This window comes from Triturus cristatus, chromosome 6 (assembly GCF_964204655.1).
Source record: "Triturus cristatus chromosome 6, aTriCri1.1, whole genome shotgun sequence".
Classification (NCBI taxonomy): domain Eukaryota; kingdom Metazoa; phylum Chordata; class Amphibia; order Caudata; family Salamandridae; genus Triturus; species Triturus cristatus.
The window spans coordinates 533,407,873-533,431,619 of record NC_140589.1 but is presented as its reverse complement, the minus strand read 5'-3'; the positions used below and the strand labels follow the sequence as shown (position 1 = coordinate 533,431,619).

Here is a 23,747-nt window from a genome sequence, read left to right as displayed (position 1 = left end):
AAAGCCAAATCGGATTCGAAGGAAACTAAAATGGTTTTTGTGTCTAAGTATTCTACAAGCAGCATGAAAATATTGGCCATTACTTCAGTCAGAGACAGATTTTAAAGGGATTTTTCAATCATCACCCATTTTTGCTTACCAGTGAACTCATAATCTTCTCCAACTACTAAAGAAAGTCAATCAGAACAGGAACTATTCCTTGTCACCATTGTGGCAACTGCAATAACATCATAAGGGGGGCTAGCGTGACACACCCTTCAAAAGGATCACCAATTAAATTACGTGTCAATGTTACCTGCGATTCAAGTTTTTTTGTATATTTGTTGAAATGCCCATGTGGTTTACCGTACGTGGGTAAAACCGAACGGAAACTTAAGGTTTGTCTTAATGAACATAAAAGTAACATCCGTACTAGAAATACCAAATCTGTGGTAGCAGCACATTTGTTGGAAACCAGACACAATATCAACCAATTGAGATACATGGTTCTAGAACTTATCATTCAAAAAGATGGAAGAGACAATCTTAAATTTTTACTCCAACGAGAATTATTCTGGATTAATCTACTTGATTCCGTGCACCCCAAGGGGTTAAATGAACACCTTGAATTCAGTTGTTATCTATAACATGGTGAAACTTTCACATACTGTCATTTTCTCAGCTTTATGTTGTTACTTTGTCTATTATTGTTTCTCCACAATTTTTTTCAATCACAGCAGGATTCAGCCCACATTATTCAGTAGATGCACGTCTTCATACTGCAATGTTGTATTTCTATTTATTTACGTTATATTGCTGTTTACGCTTTGTCAATAACTAGCTTGTATACGCGCGTTTCTATAGCAACAATTATCAGTGTAAGTGGATACACTCGTGTGCATCTCTCATTATCCTTGCTGTTCTTCATTTAAAAATTGGAACGTTTTTACTCCTGCTTTTGAGTTCTGTAGCACTTTAAACAAGGTCTCACTTATGTGGCACCGAGCACCTTTAATCACATTATTTGTTTGTTTTTGACAATAACGCGACCAGGTACGAACTGGGTTCATTTCCGGTTTAAAGTATTTAACTTCCGGGTCTCGGTACGCTGGACACCATTTTTCGAATGCATGTCGATGGATTCACGGTAACAGGTACACTCCTCTAAGCACTCCCATTTACATGCTTTTCATTCACTACTAACATTTACGATCTCTTTACTTTTGGAAAGCTTCATCTTTCGTTTGCCTTGCTAATTATGCTTTTCATCAACTCTATGAAATTCTTAGACTTTTTCTTATTTCCTGATAACGCGATTGGTCAAGCAACACCTTTTCGCACGCTTAGAGCATTCGTGAGCATTAGAATATCGTTCTGCATCTTTATTAACCTTAATTCTTTTACACTTTTAACACAGCACCAAAATTCTTTGATAATTTGATAATTTAGTTACAGGTCTTTTAGAACGTAATTTGATGTTCACCATGTGCATAAGTGAGAACTTTTCTACCATTGTTGAATTTGTTAGTTTACGGCTATATTCACCACAATATTGTAATTTCTAAATGATTTCGCCATTACGTGTTGCATTGGTTGTGCTCCTGGATACAGCAGTTTCTTTTCATTTTTTCATAGGAAATTCCCTCTGACGAAGGGTTAGACCCGAAATGCATCGGGGAGTTCAATGTTACTGGAAGTTATATACGTTACTTTAAAGTTGTTTGCTCAACATGAGATTGATAATGTGAAGGAGCAACAGTTTCCTGAAGAACTTTATTAAAATTGTGAACAAAAGTAAAATGATAAAAGCGTTACTGATTTTCCTTTGACTTTGTTCGAGATACTTCAAAAGCGCCCATACAGAGTGCTGACGTGAGTCCGTCTTTTCCTTGTAGGAGGACGTTTTTGCTATATATTTCACACACCTCGCTTGATCAGGAGGTGGCCCTCACTAGCACCTAACCTATTAACATTGGTTAATATTTGAATATTGGATTACTACGGAGTGCGGTCAGTCTATATCGATTTGCGATTGTTGATACATTGACAGGCAGACTGATTCGAGGTGAGGTGATCTGGTGTTGAAGTTTGTTGGAGAGGTGATATGGCGGTCCAGTCTGAAAGGTTGGATTGGTGAGCAAGACTGTGGTGATGTGGTGTGACTAGAGTGGTGTGTTTTGGGATGTGGTGCTAGTGTTGATGATGAGTGTGTCTGTGTTGTGTTTTGGTATTTTATTTTGGGTTTTATATTGTGCATAAAAAACAGCAGTATATTGCTGGTTGTTGGTATTATGGGGAGTGTTAAAATATTGTTGTGATTTATGTCTTGACAATATATCAGGATAACCAAACGGCACTGCAAGCAACTGGACTGTGGGTGGAGAGCGAGTCAAGAAACCTTGGACAAGGATTTCTTCAAATCCACATTAAGGTGTGTTAGACGTGGCTATTTCAGTGGGTTCATCCACAGACTTTTTGGTTTTTCGCCTCCCGTTTTTGACCTTGTTTTTGTTGGTTTTAGGACTCTGGGCACTTTAACACTGCTATTTAATGCTGAAGTGAATTGTGTATGGATTGGTGTTTCCACGATTGGTTTATTTTATTTACTACTAAGTCCCTAGTAATGTGCACGTGTGCCCAGGGCCAGTAAATAAAATGCTACTAGTGGGCCTGCAGCACTGATTGTGCCACCCAAACCAGTAGCCTTTCAAAGGGGTTCTCAGAACTGCCACTGCAGTGTCTGTGCACAGTTTTTAACTGCAATGTGACCTGTGGACACCGCTTGTGGCAAACAGGGAGCACTGTCCTGCTTTGCATCGCAGCCCTGGTCTCACTGACGCCGCCACTCCAAACGGACTTCAAAGCCGCTGATTGCACCGTGGATTTGGGGCACTGCTTATCAGTTACATGACGCACCGCCCCGTCCCATACCGCCGCCTTGGCCCACCGATTGCCTCTAGTTCATCAACTGACGCCGCTGACTGCACCGAGACCAGAGGGCACCGCACGTCACACCGCTCCACTTCACGCCTGCCGATGCCAGCGCTCCTGACTTCAAACTCGAGGAGTTTGACCTGCAACGCGTGTGACTTCAAGGGCCCGAGGACTCCTGCACCGACTCCCAGAACCAATACCTGCCGACATCGCTCGTATGGAGCTCACTGCAAGGTCAGACGTCCTGCATCTCCAAAGGTACTGTTTTACGGGTGTACCCAACACCAAAGCTGGCCCACGTCACCGCGGTCGGCCAGAACTGTTGAATTTCTTAGCTCACGACGCCATGATAGACCTGGACGGAGCTATCAACTTCAAGAAACTGTATATAAAGTCTATTTTTGCTTTATTGGTATTGTGGATTACTGTATGTTGGATTGTCATCATTTTGGTCAAAGATAAATATTGGGAATGTTTCTAAAAACGGGGTAGTGTCCTTTTGTAGTGTTTTTACTGTATTACTGCTGATTATGTGTAAATGCTTTACACACTGACTCTAAGATAAGCCTGACTGCTTGTGCCAAGCTACCAAGGGGGTGAGCAGGGGATTTTTCAGAAGTGTAACTCCCCTGACTAGAGTGGTGGAATCTGCCTGGCTTGGGTGCATACCCTAGCCAGCCAGAAAACCAATTTCTAACAAGGTGCTACCACCAACAAATTTGAAACACCAAGAGGATGGCCCTAGCAAACCACATCAATATCAGCACCAACAGCAGCAAAGACATATTCTCCATCATCACATATTTCACCATGCCAGCAGCCACCACAAGCAACTTCTTCGCCTCTCAGAACCATGCAACAACCTTTCGGACTTCTTAAGCAACAGAATTACAGCCATATACGACAATGACACCCAACGTGACTCCCACCAACCTCGCAGCAAGACTACCAATCTCTGTCGGAGAACACACCTTCACCACATGGAACACCGTCACCACAAACGAGACTGCCACCACCAGGAAGTCTATCTACTCCCGGGCCCCATCAGCCCCATGCCACCATCATGCCTTCAATAAAGGACTCACCCTCATCAACTAAACCCTTATGCCTATCCTAAATGCCTTCATCAACACAGCCACTTTCCCTAAAGCCTGGAAGCATGCAGCTGTCAACACCCTACCGAAGAAGCCCTCAGCAGGCCTAGCCAATCTCTTGAACTACCAGCCAACATCACTCCTTCCTTACCCAGCCAAGATACTGGAAACGGTGATCAACAGATGCTTTAAAGACCCACGTAGTCACGATTCAGGCTCAACCACAGCACAGAGACAGCTCTCATCACAGCAACAGATGACAAATATAGGATCCTAGACAGAGGAGAAACCGTGACGCTCATCCTACTGGACCCCTCTGCAATGTTTGACACAGTCTCCCAACCCATCCTAATCAGAAGACTACATAAGGCTGGCATTCAGGGACTGCCTTCCCTAGATCTGCTCATTTCTGACTGGAAGATCTCAGACAGTCATCCTAGCACCTTACTCTTCAGAAGCCAGAAAATGGATCTGAGGAGCACCTCAAGGCTCTTAAATAGGCCCTATCCTCTATCATGCAGATGACCCCACTCACCTATGTCATCTGCACCCGCAAGATCAACATTCTATCCTATGCAGATGACACACAACTCATACTATTGCTCTTGACCAGATCCAAACACAAAGAACACATTGACTACCAGCATGTCTGAAGTGGCCACCTTGATGAAGGCGAACTGTCTCAAACTGAACACTGACAAAACAGAAGTGGTGAACTTCGGAAAGGATGCCTCACCATGGCACTCAACCTGGTGGCCCACAGACTTAAGACCCATTCCCCCTCTATGCTCACACGCAGGAAACCTCACGTTCATCATCGGCAATAAGTTAGACCTGTCTTCACCAGGTCAACACTGTGACTGTGTCCTGCTTTCACACTCTGAGGTTCTTGAGAAAGACCTATAATTGGCTGTCAAACAAATAGAAAGACTGTCACCTAAGCACTCAGCACCAGCAGACTGGAAAATGGATACTTCCTTTACGCAGGGATTACCAAAAGATCTTACGAGAAGACTGCAAACCATCCAAAACGCAGTAGCCAGACTTGTCTTCAACTTCCCACACAGAACCCACATTCCATCACACCTCAGGATCTACACTGGCTTTCAATATACAAGCATGCACAGTTCAAGCTCTGCACCCACACATACAAAAACGGCCCAACTTACCTGAACAGCCACATACACTCACACCAACCATACAGGCACCTCCAATCAACCTACTAGCACACTTCCCACACATTCACATAAGTGGAACCAGAGGTTGAGTCTTCTCTAAGATGGCCCCCAAAGCATGCGATGGCCTCCAACATTACATCAGAGCAGACTTCTCTCATCTTAGATTCCTCAAGAAGCTGAAGACGTGGCTCTTTGACTAATTAATCTCCCTACCCCAAGGCTACCTTAAACACCTGGCTAGCGCCCGGATACCATCATGGGTGATAGCGGGCTTTACAAATACACTTAACATAACATATGCATTTTATATGAAGATTTTGTATTTAGAGATCTTTTGAGTGGAAGTTTAAGTTGAATTTATGATTTCCTTAATGACCTAGCTGTGAATAAGTACTAATTAGGAGAGGAACAGTGGTAGTTTATTTTGTCATAAGACAGACATATACAATTGCAGGTCCATGTTAGCTTGCTGCTGGTCGAAACCTAGCTTGGTGTGTAATTGTGTAATGCCTTAAAGTAATACTGCTCTTGCGTTGAGTTTGATTTCTGTACCGTTTACCTGTGCACATAAACACAGGTGTATTGTTTTTGATTTCAAGAATTTTTGTGGTTGAAGAGATATTGTGTTGTCGTATGTTTGATTGCAAGGTATTTTGAGAAGCCTATTTGAATTTCCAATGAGTGCCTGTCTGGGTAAGTCTAAGTTGCTGGCAGAGGCCCAGTTTCCACTGTCAGTTGGAAGTCCAGCCAGTGAGCTGCTTGTCAATGTTAGGATACATACTAGCTTATAGTTTAAGGAGTAGCACAAGGCTACTGAATTGAAATAAAGTCTACAAAGTCTGCAATTTCTTGAGAATGGTACTTTTTAATTGAAGGAAAGGGCTTACTTTGAGTGTTGTTTGCTGTAAGTCCACAGCCAAGACCTGATCAGTTTGAGGCACTGAATGAATAGGATACTAGGGCCAACATGAAGCTTAACAGAAAGTTTCGAAGGGACAAGTTGGCAAAGCTGTTCATGATTGGATGGATTCTAAGTTGCACTTAAAGAAAAAGGCAGGGCATATTCCTCAAGTTCTTCAAGTATCAGCTTTAAGCATGACACTATTTAACATCTACGTTGGCCCGATGGCTGACATGAAGGAAAGTTGTGGCCTCACTTTATTTTCATACACAGATTTCACGCAAATCATCTTCTCCCAGTCATCTGCTCAGAACTACAACTTTCAGGCCTTGAACTCCTGCTTGGGCCTCGCTGCTGAGTGGATGAACAAATATTCTCTTAAACTCAACAGAGACAATACCGAGATTCTGGTATTGGGAAAGAAGCCATCACTTTGGGGCTCACAACACTGTCCCGAAACCCTGTGCCCTCTTCCGGATCCAGCCCCAAAGTTCAAGAACCATGGTGTCCTGCTGGAAGATAAGCTGTCCATGAAGCCCCGGGTGACGAAGGTGGCCACTAACTGCTTCGCCATCCTGAAATCACCAGAAAATCATCTGTTTATTCCCGTTCTCAGCTCAAAGGATGGTTATTCACGCACCTATTATGTCAAGACTGGATTACAGTAGAGTGCTTTATGTGGGGGCGGAAAAAGACTCCATCAGGCGGTTGCAAGTGGTCCAGAACTCGGCAGCAAGGATGCTCTATAGACTCCCTAAACGTGCCTTGGCCTATCCTCTGGGAGATTTATTGGCTTGCGGTGAAGAAGCGGATTCAGTTTAAAGCCTTGTGCTATGTGCACAGAGCAAGATCATGGGTTGGCCCACAATACCTTCATGAACTTGCTAGACCACATCAACTGCCTCGCCCTCTACGCTCTAATACGCTATGGTGAACTCGCCCTGTGCGTTGTCCCTATAGTCAAACGCACATGCGTGGGAGGCCGGCTCTTTGCATATTAAGGCCCCAAGCTTTTGAATGCCCTACCGGAACCCTTGAGAAGCTATTCCTCTCTTATGACCTTTTGAAGACAGCTGAAGACCTGGTTGTTTTGAGTCAGCGAGACCGGGATAGACCAGACCTGCCATTTAAGCACCTGGAAACCCCAAGTGGGGTGTTGGAAAATGTGGGTGCATTCCCTGTGATAGCTGAGGATCAGATAAAGGATCATTAAAAGGAGAATAGAAAGAAAAAGAGCAATTCAGATAATCATGTATCTCAGTGCATATTTTTCATTTACAAATGTGCGTTACATTTAGTATTAATTGGACATGTACAATATATAACATTTACATTCTGATATTCTCATAGCACATCAATTATTCATATATATTTATATAATTTAAAATATGTGATAGAATTTAGTGAAGGTGCATTTTACAGGATTCAGCAAGAAGCGTGCCTTTTTCAAAATAACCAGATAAGTGTAATAAGGCTTCATAAAGATGTGTTAGGCAGAGAGGAATCTTCTACATCCTGGGAGACATTGTGCGAGCTGACTTGCAAAAATCCTCACTGAAGGCCACTGTGTCCTCAGAGCCAGCCTGGCCTGCTAATGTCACTAGGGAACATCATTACTGAGATAGCTGAAAGCAGAAAACCACAAATGTTTGTTCAGCTAAGGTACACAGAACAGACACCACCTCAAAAATTTCAGACAACACTTTTGGTGCTAAGAAAGCTTAATTAACTAGGGGTTAGAATGGAGGGGTTGGCGAACAGAGCCTGAATCCATCACAATGAAATGATCATATGAAATGCTGTCACAATTTTGCACTTCTTTTTAATATTAAGCTTATTAATTGTTTTTAGTACCAATATATTGTTTGCTTTTATAGTTACATCTGGACATATTATCTGCACTAGTTTAGGGTTTTCATTTTAATAAAGTCTTAAAAATATATATATTGTGGATTCTTGCATGTGTCCATCCATGGTAAAAGAAGTTTGAAGCTCACTGAGAAGCAAATAATACTGCAAGTCTCAAAGCACTAATGGTTGCCCCGAATGCATCACCTACATGGAATGTGCGGGTGGGTCATGAGTTATAATCCACCTCGTTCCCTGTCTCCGGTTGGTAAACTGGCGTCCACCGTGCTCTTAAGTGTATGAGATACTGAAAACTGGGCCTTACTTTGCAGAAGATTGCAAAAACCATATCAGAGGCATCAAAGAGATTTCGCTATGTCCACCTGAGACATTGTGTCCTCCACACTGAGATGAAAGAGGCAGCCATTAGTGAAAGATTGCCTTTTGAATCTCTGCTGTCTAAATTAATAGGATCTGAAAGCATTGTTTCAAAAATATATGTGCTTCTTGTTTACTTCCTTTCCTCCCCTAGATGGCCATACATGTCGTCATGGGAGAACATTTTAAAAAGGTTGATAACCTCAGAGCAATGGGAGGTCTTATGGGCAAACATAAATAAAAGTTTGATTTCTGAAAATAGGGAAATACATTTAGAGGTCATCTACAAATGGCATTACACATGTATGAGGCTCCACCATATGCGTTCTTCTACAGGACATAAGTGCTGTAGAGGATGTGGTGGGAAGGGAAATACTATTCACATATGGTAGGAATGCGAAGGGGTAGCAGTTGTTTAGGAAGCTGTCCCGATAAGCCCCTTAGAACAATGGATCTTGTTGTTGATTTGAGACCAACTGGATATAAATATATGAATGGTTCTTACGGGACCTCACACGACAATGCCTGGGAGATGGTAAGTTGTACACTGCATTGAAAAAGATGGAACTCTAATAACTAACCTAATAGCATACTAGGCTTTGAAACACTTTCGCGATGAAACACCTTTCTAGCAATGTCTGTGGAAATCACTTCTACTTTGAGGGGGTGCAGGAGCCATTAACAGATTATTTGTCTCAAGGACTAGAAAATACAGTGTGCTTCTATTATTGGAGAGCGATACAGTTATTTCTTTAAAGGGAAGGAGAAATGGGCAGAATGGGAGGGAACCTATTGGCCTGCATAAAACCTAATGTTGGTTTATTAGGTGAATTTTTTTTCTACAGTCAAAGTCATCCTTTGAGAGAAAGTGTTGGGGAGGGAGGAGGGACTGGAAGTGCTTACCGCGAGTCTGTAATATTAAAAAGATACGAATGGGATACATTGTAATCACTTTTAAATTGTTTCAAAACTGATAAACATATGGAGAACAAATATTCTGAGTAGATTCCTATGGCACACAACTGCACTAAGATATAAAAGGATAAAGTACCCTCTGCCGTACATTATAAAGATATGTTGTGTCCTGTATAAATGAGGTGACGCACAGAACAATAGATTATGCTCCTTTGACTTGTCTTTTGGGGGGATTTCCAAGATCTACATAGGGCAAAAACACTACAGGGTTATTTGATTGGGCTCTGGTTCTTGCTAGATGTGAGGTAACTATGCATCGGAAGGCAATTTGGCCTCCTAGAGTTGAAAAATAGAAGATGGAGTTGATTAGTAGGGCGGGCTATGTAAGCAATGTACTGTATAAAGAAGTGAGGAAAGGAAGAGGATCAAGTGAAAGGGCTCGAGCATCAGATCTATTACTGGATTGTATAAAAGAGCCTGACAAGGAAGATGTATCTGGGTAGGAACATAATTAGTAGTACCTTTATGAAAACTCTGAAAATAGAAAACTAGAATTGTGAATATCTTGTTGCAAATACTAACAGCAAAATTATAGACAAAGGATAGAGTGTATGTAGTAACAAACTATGAGAGGTGTATAGACTATGATTTTATCGAATAGATACATGATGTGATAGGGACTGGGTGTTCAGAGATGGGGGGGAAGGAATAGGTTAAAGGGTTTTGGAACAATTGAGATTTTACTGTGAATTGTTTATTTTGTCATAAAATCTGTTTACAAAAAAATATATACATTCAGCTTGAGGAATGTCATGAATCATTTTAAAAGAATAGAACGGTTAGCCTGCAAAGACAAGCAGGACATGTCCAACCCTAAAGTCAAGACTATTTAGACCTCCCCAGCTCCTTCCTATCAAAGTATGATGTTTATAAAATGAGTCAAAAGTATGGGAATTTAATTTGGATACTAAGTTACTCTATTAGTCTGGGCACATCCGCAGAAAAATGGAGCGTCGAGCATGTAGGATTTATAATTAAGCTACACCGCCTTTAAAGGTTATCCTACAAAACAGTCACATCTTTTTAGACCTTTTTTGTATTAATATTTAGTCACACATTTTTATGAGTTTCACTTAAATAGAAACTATGATTGGTAGAGAAAATTTCTAAACTAATGACAGGAATCATAAGTGACTACAGGATGGATTCCTCAAATAGCAGTTAGTAAGTGGTTAGTAAGTGATTTGAAATAGGAGTTGTTAGACCTGGCTTTTCCAGAGGGTTTATCCCCAAACGTATTCCTTTTTGGCCTCCTGTTTTTGTTGGCTTTACGATTCTGAGAACTTTACCACTGCTGGTCAGTGTTAAAGTGCATATGCTCATCCTGTAAAATGTATTAATGGATTGGTGATTCTATGATTGGCATATATGATTTACTGTTAAAATATGATTTACTTCTAAGTCCCTAGTACAGTGCACTGTGTGTGCCCAGGACCAATAGATCAAATGCTGCTAGTAGGCCAACAGCACTGATTGTGCCACCCACATGAGCAGCCTGTAAATGTAACTCAGACCTGCCACTGCAGTGTCTGTATACAGTTTGGTACTGCCATGTCGACCTGGCAAGTGCACCCACATGCCAGGCCTTAACCTTCCCTTTTCTTACAAGTAAGACACCCCTAAGGTAGGAATGAGATAAACCCAGGGGCAGGGTGCAGTGTATGTGAAAGGTAGACATGGACTGATCTGCGAGGCACGTCCTGATAGTGAAATACAGTGTATTTCGTTTTTCCCTATTGAAAGGGTATCTGTCCCATAGGATTGAATGGGAGTTTATTTATAACTTCTTAGAAATATAACTTCCCATTGGGACAAGGTAGAAAGATGGAGGTTAGTATTGCCTGAAGAACAAGTTACTTACCTTCGGTAACGATGTATCTGTAAGAAACATTAGTTAGTTAGATTCCTCACCTTAGAATATCCCCAGGCGTCAGACTGGATCCGGAAGATTTTTCGTCAGCAATACCCCTTGCGCGTCGCTAGGCGTCGTCTGCGGCTCCGCGTCCGTCGTCGTGCGCCGGAATGACGTCGTCGGAGTACTTAGACGCCGCCCTCGCGCGCTGACGTCAGTTCTTGTACATAGCCTTCCGCGCCAGGAACGCAGAGCCATGCAAAGACCGACACTGGTGCCAAAAATAAAATCTAGGGGCCTGAAAAGGATAACCTTAACCCTAGATGTCAGTTCGCAGAACGGGGAGGATGGGTGGGTCGGTGAGGAATCTAACTAACTAATGTTTCTTACAGATACATCGTTACCGAAGGTAAGTAACTTGTTCATCTGAAAGAAACACGTTAGTTAGATTCCTCACCTTAGAATAGATACCCAAGCAATACCATCTCCGGTGGTGGGTCTGCGAACCAAGATCACACCAGAAAGTCCTGGAGGACAGAACGGCCAAAGAAGCCATCCCTCCGGACTTGGCTGTCAAGGCAATAATGCCTGGCAAACGTGTGTAGCGAAGCCCACGTCGCCGCCTGACAGATGTCCTGCAAAGGGACACCCCGTCCCAAGGCAGTAGTAGCCGCTGTGGCCCGAGTAGAATGGGCGTGCAGCCCAACAGGAGGGTCCTTTTTTGCCAAAGAGTAACAAATTTTGATGCACAAAACGACCCACCGAGAGATGGTCCGTTTGTGCACAGCTTTCCCCTTCTTAGAACCCACGTATCCAACGAAAAGTTGGTCGTCCACCCGGAACTGCTTTGTGCGGTCCAAATAAAAGGAGAGCGCACGTTTTGGGTCCAGACGGTGGAGCCTCTCTTCCTCTTTGGAAGGATGCGGAGGCGGAAAGAAGGTGGGCAAGGTGACAGACTGCCCAAGATGAAATGGAGTCACTACTTTCGGAAGAAAGGAGGGACGAGGCCGAAGGACAACCTTGTCCGGATGAACAGACAGAAAAGGAGGCTTTGAAGATAAAGCCTGGAGCTCACTCACCCGTCTAGCCGAGGTGATGGCTACCAGAAAAGCAGTCTTAAGAGTCAGAAGACGAAGAGGACAATTGTGAAGAGGCTCGAAGGGAGCGCACATCAGGAATGTCAAGACCAGATTCAAGTCCCACTGAGGCATTACAAAAGGGACAGGAGGGAACGTGTGAGTAATGCCTTTTAGAAAGCGTGTAACCACAGGGGACTTGAAAAGAGAAGGCTGATCAGGAAGCCGCAAGAAGGCAGAGATGGCAGCAAGATAACCTTTCAGGGTGCCCAGGGCAGAGCCCTGCCGGGCCAGAGAAAGAAGAAAGAGGAGAACCTCAGAAAGAGGGGCGGAAAGGGGATCCACAGCCTTTGCTGTGCACCATGCCACAAATTTGTTCCACCGGCAGGCGTATACCGTCTTTGTGGAGGGACGCCTGGCTGCCAGAATGATATCACAGACTTCAGGAGGCAAGTCAAATGGCATCAACTGCCACCGCTCAATCTCCACGCATGGAGGTGGAGGCTGGACAGGTTCGGGTGGAGGACTGTCCCCTGCTGCTGCGACAGAAGATCCTCCCGAAGGGGCAGACGTATCGGGGGATCGGTCAACATACTGAGTAGCTCGGGATACCAGTATCTTCGTGCCCAATCCGGAGCCACCAAGATGACTTGGGCCCGGTCGTGCCTGATCTTCTTCAGCACTCTGGGCAGCAGTGGTATAGGCGGAAAGGCGTACAACAGACCGCAACTCCACTCGTGACGAAAAGCGTCGCCGAGCGAGTGCCGCCTTGGAAATTCCAACGCGCAGAACTGCTGACATTGCGCGTTCTCTTCGGTGGCGAATAGATCTAACCAAGGCTCTCCCCACTGCTGAAAGAGACCTTGCGCCACTTCGGAGTTCAGACGCCATTCGTGATCCATCATGCACCGGCGGCTGAGTTCGTCTGCTCTGGCGTTCAGAGAGCCCGCCAGATGTTGAACCACTAGGGTGACGCCCTGGTGTTCCAGCCACGTCCAGAGGCGCAGAGCCTCCTGACAAAGGGTCCACGACCCCACCCCGCCCTGTTTGTTGCAATACCACATGGCGGTGGTGTTGTCCGTGAACACCTGCACGACACTGCCCCTGACAGAGGGAAGGAAGGCTTTCAGTGCAAGTCGGATCGCTCTCAACTCCAACAGGTTGATGTGGAGACGAGACTCCGCCGGAGACCAGAGGCCTCTGATCTCCGCCTCTCCCATATGGCCACCCCATCCCAGGAGGGACGCATCCGTCACTACGACATGCTCCGGTTGGGGAAGGGAGAGGCTCCTGCCCATGACCCAATCGCGGTCCGTGAGCCACCACTGCAACTGCTGTGCAGTGCCCTCCGAGATCAAGACATGGTCGGACAGGTTGCCGTGATGCTGGGCCCACTGAAACTTCAGGTCCCACTGCAGAGCCCGCATGCGCCGCCTGGCGTGATGCACTAGTAGGATGCAGGAGGCCATCAGCCCCAGAAGCCGCAACACTAGCCTGACCGAAACCCAGGATAGAGGCCGAAAGATGGGAATCAGGGCCTGTATATCCCGGACCCGCTGCTCCGGTGGATAGACCCGGAACTGCGCCGAATCGAGAACCGCTCCGATGAAGAGGAGCTTCTGAGAGGGACTCAGGTGTGACTTCGGCACGTTGATGGAAAACCCCAGCAAATGCAGGAGATCCGCCGTAGTCTGGAGGTGGGAGACGACTGTCTGGGGCAAGCCCGCCTTCAACAACCAGTCGTCGAGATAGGGGAAGACTGGAACCCCTGATCTGCGCAGATGAGCTGCGACCACCGCCATCACTTTCGTGAACACCCGAGGGGCACTGGTGAGGCCGAAGGGGAGCACGGTAAACTGAAAGTGCTCTTGGCCCACCGTGAATCGCAGGTAACGCCGGTGGGCCGGCAGGATGGGAATGTGGAAATATGCGTCCTGCAAGTCCAACGCTACCATCCAGTCTCCGGGGTCTAGGGCAGCTAGAACCTGAGCCAAAGTCAACATCTTGAACCTTTCCTTCCGGAGGAAGGCATTCACGTTCCGAAGGTCCAAGATAGGGCGTGGGCCCCCTTTGCCCTTCTTGGGAACCAGAAAGTAGTGGGAATAACAACCACGACCTACTTCTGGGCTCGGAACGTGCTCGACGGCCCCCTTGGCCAAGAGGGCGGAAACTTCCTCGTGGAGAAGATGCAAATGATCCCCCGAGATACGGTGGTGCTGCGGTGGCATGGCTGGAGGGGTCATCTCGAAGGGGAGGGAGTAGCCCCTTCGAACGATTTGCAGCACCCACCTGTCCGATGTGATGGACCGCCAGTGGAGCAGGTGATGGCGAACTCTGCCGCCCACTGGCGTGGAATGGGCCTGAAAGCTCGGACTAGGAAGGCTTTGAGGCGGATGCTGCCGGGGTGGATGTGGGCTGACCTCGTCGTCCTCCAGATCCGCCTCGGCGGAAACCACGTTCGCGACCGCACGCAGGTTGGTTCTGCGGCTGGTGGCTAGGCGCACGTGAGGAGGCACCCCTTCCTTAGCCACGAAAGGGGCGAAAAGCGGAAGATTGCGACCGCGGGGCCGAGAGGCCCAAGGACTTGGCCGTAGCCCGGGAGTCCTTGAAGCGGTTCAGCGCACTGTCCGCCTTCTCGCCAAACAGGCGAGTGCCATCAAACGGCATGTCCATGAGAGAGCTCTGGACATCGCCGGAAAACGACGTGGACCGCAGCCAGGCGTGACGTCGAAGCGCCACAGAGGTGGAAATGGCCCTACCCAGCGAGTCCATGGTGTCAAGCCCACAACGTATAGCATGTCGCGCGGCATCCCTCCCATCGGCCAGAGCCTGGGTAAGACGTGTCTGGACCTCCTCCGGACACAGGGGCAGCGCGTCCTCCACCGCATCCCACAGAGAGTGGGAATAACGGTCCAAGAGACAAGCGGTGTTCAAAGACCGCAGGCCCAAACTAAGGGAAGAGAACAGTTTCTTGCCAAACTGCTCCAGTCTCTTGGAATCCCGGTCCGGCGGGGCGGTCGGGAAAGAGGATTGGGAGGTGGAGGCCTGGATAACCAGGCTCTCAGGGGTAGGGTGTTGGGACAGAAAACTGGGGTCGCCCGGAGCAGGGCGGTGGCGCCTGGCAACGTTCCTGTCCACAGGAGGAACTGTGGAGGGCTTGGACCAGGTGCCCTGTAGAACGTCAGTGAGGGCCTCATTGAATGGCAGCAGAGGCTCAGTGGAGCTTGCTGCAGACTGAAGCACCTCAGTGAGGACGTTCGTCCTCACAGCCACGGCAGGTAGCTCGAGCCCAAGGGCTGCGGCCGCCTTGCGCAGCACCACGGAGAAAGCTGCACCCTCCTCCGAAGCCACAGTCGGAGGAGAGATGAATCCAGTGTCTGTTGAGGTATCCAGACCACTGGCCTCCCCCAGTTCATCTGCCCAGTCCTGGGACAGTTGGGCCTGAGTGGCCATAGGATCCTCGGATCCCTCCCAGTAGTCCCCATCATCCGACTCCTGGTGTAGAGGAGAAAGTAACGGAGCAGGGCGGTAGACAAAATGTGTCTCTAGCGGCATCGATCTCGGCGTCCATCGACGCCGGACCATCGCCGGGCCCGGAGCGGGACTGAACTGGGGCACGACGTCGAGCGGGGTCGACGTCGGCGTCGGGGGTGGAACCGGAGTCGACGCCGGTGGAGGAGGCGTGACAAGGTTGACCGGCGTCGACGGGGACTCGAGAACGGGTCCCTCGGGCACTTGCGGCGTCGAGGCCGGAGCCGTCAACGGCGCCGGGGCCGGAGCCGCCGGCTGGCAAGGCAGCCCAGTCGGGTCCGCGGGGCCCGAAGGCGCACCAGCGGGCGCCGACGGCGGAGCCAGGTTCCTCATGGCCGAGAGGAAGGCACTGACTTCCGCCGGCGTCGCGTTAGTCCCAGGGACCGGAGGGTATGGGGACGGACGCGGCGCCTGCAGCTCCGCCGGAGCCGCGGGGGTGGAACCACCCTGACCCTCGACCGAGGCGCACGACCGGCGAGGGGAGTCCGAAGAGCGATGTCGCCTCTTGGACTTCTTGGAATGCTTCGACTTACCCGAAGACTTTGAACCCGACGACCGATGGTGACGTCGGCTGCGGCTCCGCGACCGATCCTTGGACCTCCTCCTGGACCGGGATCGAGAGGCGCGCGGAGCCGAGTGGCGAATCTCGAGAAGCTTACGGGACCGCTCCCGTCTAGCCTTCGAGGTCAGGGCCTTGCAGTCCGAACACGACTCCGCGTCGTGATCGAGGCCCAAGCAGTAAAGACACCGGCGGTGATGGTCCGTAATCGACATCAGTCGGCTACAGTCCGTACAGGCTTTAAACCCAGGCATCCTACCGGCACCGGTGTCGAGACTCGATCAAAAAGGATCAAAAAGGTAGTCAAAAATTGACTAAAGGGGTAGCTCTCCCGGATCTGCGCTTACTGGCGCGGAAAAAAGAAGAACTGACGTCAGCGCGCGAGGGCGGCGTCTAAGTACTCCGACGACGTCATTCCGGCGCACGACGCCGACGACGGACGCGGAGCCGCAGACGACGCCTAGCGACGCGCAAGGGGTATTGCTGATGAAAAATCTTCCGGATCCAGTCTGACGCCTGGGGATATTCTAAGGTGAGGAATCTAACTAACGTGTTTCTTTCAGATCTCGGATATATCGATGCAACTTTTAGTAAGGATGATTTTTATATCCTGGGTTTGGAAATACCACTTTTAGAAAGTGGGCATGTTTTGCTTAGCCATCCAGTGTGCCTCTACTAGGTTTGTGTATTAACTGTCTGGCTTTGGAGTGACAGGGGCTGGGGACATGCATTCTGTTCAGACATGCACTTGGGGGGAGGAGTTAGGTTGGTCCTGCCTTTCCAGGGTGAGTATGGGCTGGGCTGGGCTGAATAGACTTGGGCTGCATTCAGAGTAGGGGGAGGAGATTTCTTTCACACCTGAATGGGTCTGGTCTGCCTTGGAAAATGCTGTCTCCACCTCCTGTCAGGCAGCTGTACCAGAGAGGACAGAACTGGTTTTGGCTGGACAAAGAGCTTCTCTGCCAATAGAGAACAAAATAATTTGTGCTACAAAAAGTGGGGCCCAGACCAAGATCACTGTGGACTTCAAGAGAAACCTCTGCCACCGAGAAGAGCTGGAAGAAGCTGGAGGAAAAGTACTGTCCCTTTGCTGTGTGGTATCTGGGGTTGGCCTGCAGTAGCTGTTTCTGCCAAGGAGAGGAACTGTGTGCGTATCTTGCTTGACAAAGTATCTACAAGGGCTCAAGGTAGAGCTTGCCCCCTGTTCAAGAAGTATCATGAACAGCAAAGACTTCATCACCCTTCTGGGCACCGACTCCGTAACCGCTGGTTTCAGTCGCCGCCGCAGAAAAGAGCAGCCGACTCGGTCATGGAGTCTGTCGATGGGTCCGTGTCATGAAGGCATCGCATAGCGCACCACAGCACTTCGCACTGCATCCTGGGTTTCACCGACACCGCTGGGTGACCATCACCGAGTTGTTGCTTGCACTGCGTCCTGTGGGCACCGCACTCAGCACCGCGGTGTTTCACTCTGCCCGGACATCACCGACACGGTCGCTGCCCGACCCGAACATCGACCGGCTCCGTCGCCTGCACCGTGACTTGCCAGCACCGCATCAAGCACCATCTCATTCCGCATCGTAAGCCTTGGCCTCACCAACGCCGTTGGACGACCGCCACCAAGCCACTGCCTGCGACGTGCCGTGAGGGCACCGCACGCTGCACCGCTTCCACTTCGCATCACAACCGCGACAGTTGCCCCGACCAACTCGTATCAACGGGTTCGGCCACAACAAGAAAGGTACTGTCTACGAGTCTGTCAACGCTTTAGCTGGCCCCTACTGACGCGGTTGGCTGGAACTGTTAGATTCTGCCGTTTTCAGCATCACGGTAGCCCGGACGGAGCTACTGACTCGGAAGAACTGTGTTTTTGAGATATTGCTGCAATTTAAAGGTATCTTGCAAAGTAACTATTTTTACAGTATTGTATGTTGGATATTTGTCGTATTTGGTCTTGTTGGTTTAGATAAAGTTTTGCTTATTTTTCTAGCCTGGTGTGGTGGCCATTTGTAGTGTTTTCACTGTGTTACTGTATGCATGCATAACATGCTTTCTGCCCTGCCTCTGAGATAAGCCTGCCTGCTTGTGCCAAGCTACCAAGGGAGTGGGCAGGGGTTATTTTAGAAGTGTATCCCCCAAACCATGACTAGGAAGAAGGGTCCCTATCTGGACAAAGGTGCAAACCATTGTCAACTAGAGACCCCCAATTCTAACAGGAGTTTTAGGAAATACAGTAACTCTCCAACAGATTAGTAAAACTTTGCACTGCAGAAGCGTACACCTCATACTCCATGGACTGGTTTGGGTAAATAAACAGCAGCAGAAACAAGCATTAGTAAAGCATATAGACATCACCTATAACCTTACCTTTTGACTTTGACCTTAATTGTTGCTGAATTAAAAAAACAATGCATCACTGCACATGCACAAATTTGCATCATGATGCTGCTTCGGTCATTTTAATTGACTTAAAATCTAGTTCCAACTTCAAAAAACAAAAACATGATGGAGGGAATGCTTAAATTAATCTCAGCCACTGGCAATCACTTGGGGCTGCATCCCAATCCATCGTTCTTTGGCCACCATGCAACCTTAGCTTGGACCCAGCCATATACAAATCATTCTTGAACCTGCTCCTCATAGGAATTGTGCAGCCCGAAATGCTAGGTCAGGTCCTCCCTGAAACTGAATACAACCGAGGACAGTCTTCGCACTTAATAGGGCACGTCAGCCAGGTATAGCTAAGTTCCAGTGGCACAGTTAGCCCGGGACCCAAGTCTGGGCATACTAGTCGCACTTAGGGAGTCAACTGCAACAACAAGTTGATGGAGGGAATGCTGTAATTAATCTCAGCCACTGCCAATCGCTCGAACTGCAACCCTCAATGCATCGTTTTTTGTCCACCATGCCATCTCAGTTTGGACCCAGCCATATGCAAATCAGTCTTGACCCTACTCCTCATAAGAACAATCCAGCCTAAACTGCCAGGCCAGGTCCTCCCTGAAATAGAATTCATGCAACCCGGGATGGGTTTCGCCCTTATTAGGGCTTGTCAGCAAAGTATAGCTTGGTTCTAGTGGCTTGGCTTATTTATGATGGCATTCATGGCAGGTCCCAATGCAATAAGGTATACGTGTGAATGTGTCATCATGACAACCATGATCCAGCACTAAAGTAAAACTTGCATATAAAAAGTGTGCAAGTGCAGTAGTGATTTTTAGATGAAGGTGTGGCCCAGTAGCATCTTGCTGCTGCCAAGCCCATCAGAATTTTTATTTTTTTAATGTGAAGAAAAAAGAAAAATGGAACGGGGAGAAGCAGACGAGTAACTGAGGTGTCGAGGAGAGGAAGAGTGCCTTGAGGGTGGTCAAGTCAATGCTGTAGAGGGTGATAAGCAAACCGTGGGAGGGAGCACAGTTTCAGTCCAGGGTTTAGAAAAGAAACTGATCTGAGCAGGATAAGCGGCGGTGGAAGCAATGGACAAGCAAGGGATGGAGAAGCAACACAGAACATGGGGGCAGGGATGAAGCACAACCGAAGACAGCAAGAAAACCTATGCACCATGGAGTGCTTGAATGTCAGCAGTGGAACATACAACTCATCTAATCAGTAGGAGAGTAAAGAAGCTATTGTCCAGGTGAGGGACAAGAACAAGAAAAGGAATGAAAGCCACTGAATGAGAAGCAAGGTAGTGAGACTGACAAGAATGCCAACCAATGATACAAAATGGCTCTCCAAACGCTAACTTTAAGTATTGGCATAGTCCAACTATGTTTTTTGACAACATAAGCCTAAACTTATCTGTCGGTGAAACCGAATGTTCAAGAAAAAAGTAAAAAGTGTCTGAATGGAGAGAACAGAAAAAAAACAAGAGTAAAACTCCCCCTTATCTTCTGGCTAAATGTGAAGTGCAAAAGAGACAGCATGTGATGCTAACTTATAAGGGTCACCATGTGTATATGAGGCCAGATTTCAGGGGGGAAGTTAGCTGAGCTGAAGTGGAAGGTTAACCAGCAAATTACCTGGGACCCTCAGCTTTGGCTCAGACCACTTCATTAGTGATCACTAAATCAGTAAATCAACTGATTAGAGTCTGTCCAAATTCACAATTCCAAACTACCCGGTTTTATTGCTGCAAAGGTTTCAAAAGCTGAACGTAGAAATCCCTTCTCACTATATTTTGTGCCCCATCTCCTGCTATAATCTTTCTTCCCGCTCTTATGTCTTTGCTGCTCTTCATTCCACTGCTTGAGTTTAGAGGAAAGAGCTTTTAATTTGTATAGGGCTTGTGGGTTAATCACCGGTCATCTTAGTGTGCTGTCTGTGTGTTCCTATACTAGAAAGGCCATTTAGGTCACTGCGCGCTCTGTAATCTGTCTTTCCACAGGCACGTGCAGACCACCCAGGACCTATTTAGGGACAGCTGCAGCACCAAAGGCAAGCTCACCAAACGCAAGCCCGTCTGTGCCTCGTCCAGGCACAGGAATGCGGTCAGCTTTTCCCCAGTAAAGCAGAAAACATATCTTAGCACTCTGCACCACTCCCCTGAATACTCTTTCACCACTATGACTCTTCCCTCCTAATTTGGAATTTATCAAAACTGATAATGTCAATACTTATACTCCTACCTCCTCCGAACATCAAGCTTTTAATTCTCCTTGCCGCATTCCTTCCATGTTGATCATTACCTACAGACTGTGCTTCAGTCGCAGATTATTAAATTAAGCATCTTGATTGCATTTGTACTGTGGCAGTTGGAATGCAGCAATTATGAAAACAATCCTAACTAGATCAACCTTTTCTTTTTAGGTCTTATCAATGATTCACAAACCTTTCATTTGATCACAGCTGGCAGACAAAACCTTTCCATCACGACATTACTTATATAGAACTACCTGGACCAGTTATGGGTTTTCTAACTTCCCCACTTTTTTCCATTGCTGAAAACTATCATGAAAATCATTCTTTATTATCCAGTTCTTTTAGGTCACATTATTGTAATATGCTCTTTCTAGGACTGCCTGGCTATATTTCCAATGGACTATAACTGGTTTGGAATGAGGCTGCTTACCTAATTCTTGGTCTGTGGTGAAAGGTTTAATATATATTTCAGGTAGAGCGCAATAGAAAGTAAAGAGCTCTAGCGGGACAACAAATTGATTACCAGCCTAAAGGCTACTGCTAAGGTTACACACTGAGTGAGACGCAGTGCTACAGCAGGATGCGTTCAAGCACTGTCGAATAAATTAACAATTGAATGCATAGCCATGATAGAAAGGCAGGATTTAAGACATAACTTAGCGTTTCTATTATGTTGAATTTGCACGCTTCGATAAGAATTTAATTGTGCTGTCGGCGATGAAGATTACTAGTACGCGGATGGCGTGGTATTAGCAGGATGTGTTCGAGTGCGGTCATTAAATCTTTTTGATAAATTTTTATCAAGCTAGTAGTTTTTTATTGCAGTTACCTGACTATGGGTTTTCCCGTGGATGGAATAGACACTTTGTTTTAAATTGAAGTAAGCCTTTGGACGCGTTAAAGAGAAACAGTCACTCTGCTGATTATACAGTGTGAATTCAGAAGTATTAAATGTTTTCTCTGTGAGTTTGGATGCACATTATATAGATTGGATCAATGAGAAACATTTGGATTGAAATACTTTATTTGGTGTGTCTTTAACTCCACGCTTGCACTCGTTATTTTCTATCGCATAGTATGGTCAAGTTTTCTAATACACCCCAAACGTTCAACCACAAAGAAAAGACCATTCTGCTATTCAGAAGATGACTGTTATGTTCACGTGCTCACTGACCGTCCTCCTGCTCTATCCTGTATTTGCCCATGTGCCTTCTGATTTGCACCCAGGCCCAGAAGAGTGGCTCTTCGCGCATGCTCCTTCAGAATGTTGCTGCTTAACGTTCTAATTGATACACACGACAAGCCCTCCCGAGTCTCTGCATTCAGCACTCTCGATCGCTTTAGTCAAAAATACTGTGCTGCGTCACCATGACAGTCCTAGATCAGAGAGACACCTGGATGTTCGAAATAAACATGCTTCTTTCTCCACAGATGACATTCATTTCGAACAGTCAGAGATTTCACAGTATGTTATTGGGGGCAGTATACACTTCAATATCACTGGGCATATTTGAAGGGCATAGCTTCCAAGTGTTAAGTGTGCACAGTATGTGTGACATTACCAGGAATGTAGTGTGCCTATGTATGCTATTCCAGTGCTTTACGTGTGATGCTTTAAAAAATAATTCAATCCAAAAATCCCATTCATACACCTGAAAACATTCCAAGTACTCAGTGAAAACTGGAGAGCTTCCCTGCTCTTTTGAGGGCACAGATTATCCTTGTGGAGTACACACTTATTGAAGATTGGAGACAGTGTCTTAAGCCTCGCAAAGGTATGGAAAGTGCTGTAGAAATAACAATACAACACAATACTTTCCAGAATACTCAGGAAGCTATTTTTCCAGTTGTACTCAATATTGTTCTAGAGGAGGTGCTTTTAAAATCCAGAAAGAGCCAAGATACTTAAGTGCCAAACCTAGTAATAGTATTGCCTTAAAATGCATTCCAAAAACATTTAGAGTTATTAAAATAAATCATTTTACATTTAGAGCATTTAGTCATCATTCACATCTTCTTGCCTATTTCAATCAGCAGTTTATTATGCGTCATCCTACGCATCAGTAGATTTTAGGTTATGGTTACACGATTTAGACAGCAAGACTAAATAGGTAAGCACCTAGATACTGATGGCAGATTAGAAATAGCTTGCACATGGGCCTACCTGATAGAACACTCCAAACTATACTGGGAAACAAATGCATTTCTGCTCTTATCGCATAATTGATCTCCTATATGCCTTTTTAAAGTATTAATAGCAGTATCCTCCCAACTGATGCTGAAATTAAATGCAATACATCTAAGTCCTTTCTATGTAGATCCTTCTTATGGCACCCCTCAATCACTTCTGATATGTCATACTTCAAAATGTCATCACTCACACACACACACACACACACCCACCCACCCACACACACCCACACCCCCCCCCCCCCATTCAGAAATGTACTTGTGGAATAATTGTTAGCTGGTCCTATAATAAAATAGTGTCCTCCAATTAAAAAACGTGTGCTTTAATTCAAGGGCATGAAAAGGACCTTCAGCACTCAAAAGGTTAGTATTAGAAACTGAATATGTAATTTGATCGTTCATGAAGGATTAAATTATTCTAAGGCCATCACAATAATTTAACAATTGGAGCCACTTACCTTGCCAGGTCTGAAAAAGACCTTTGTTAACCCAAATTTGTAATCGTTCTCACTTAAGCCCAATGCTTTGAACAAAGCCTGTAACATAAAACAGATATTAATCAGTCACATTTCAAACCACAAAAACGTCTTCAAAGCTAAAGAGATACCTCT

General features: G+C 46.4%; 1 protein-coding gene across 9 annotated transcripts in view; it reads right to left on the bottom strand.

Annotated features, from left to right (window-relative positions):
- Window positions 1-23,747, bottom strand: part of MYO6 (myosin VI) — an 856,486-nt gene that overhangs the window by 236,714 nt on the left and 596,025 nt on the right. For all 9 annotated transcript variants that reach the window (XM_085610973.1, XM_085610975.1, XM_085610976.1 and 6 more), the window contains exon 22: window positions 23,595-23,672. In XM_085610973.1, coding sequence (XP_085467099.1) covers window positions 23,595-23,672 — 78 coding nt within the window. The remainder of the gene's footprint in view (window positions 1-23,594; window positions 23,673-23,747) is intronic.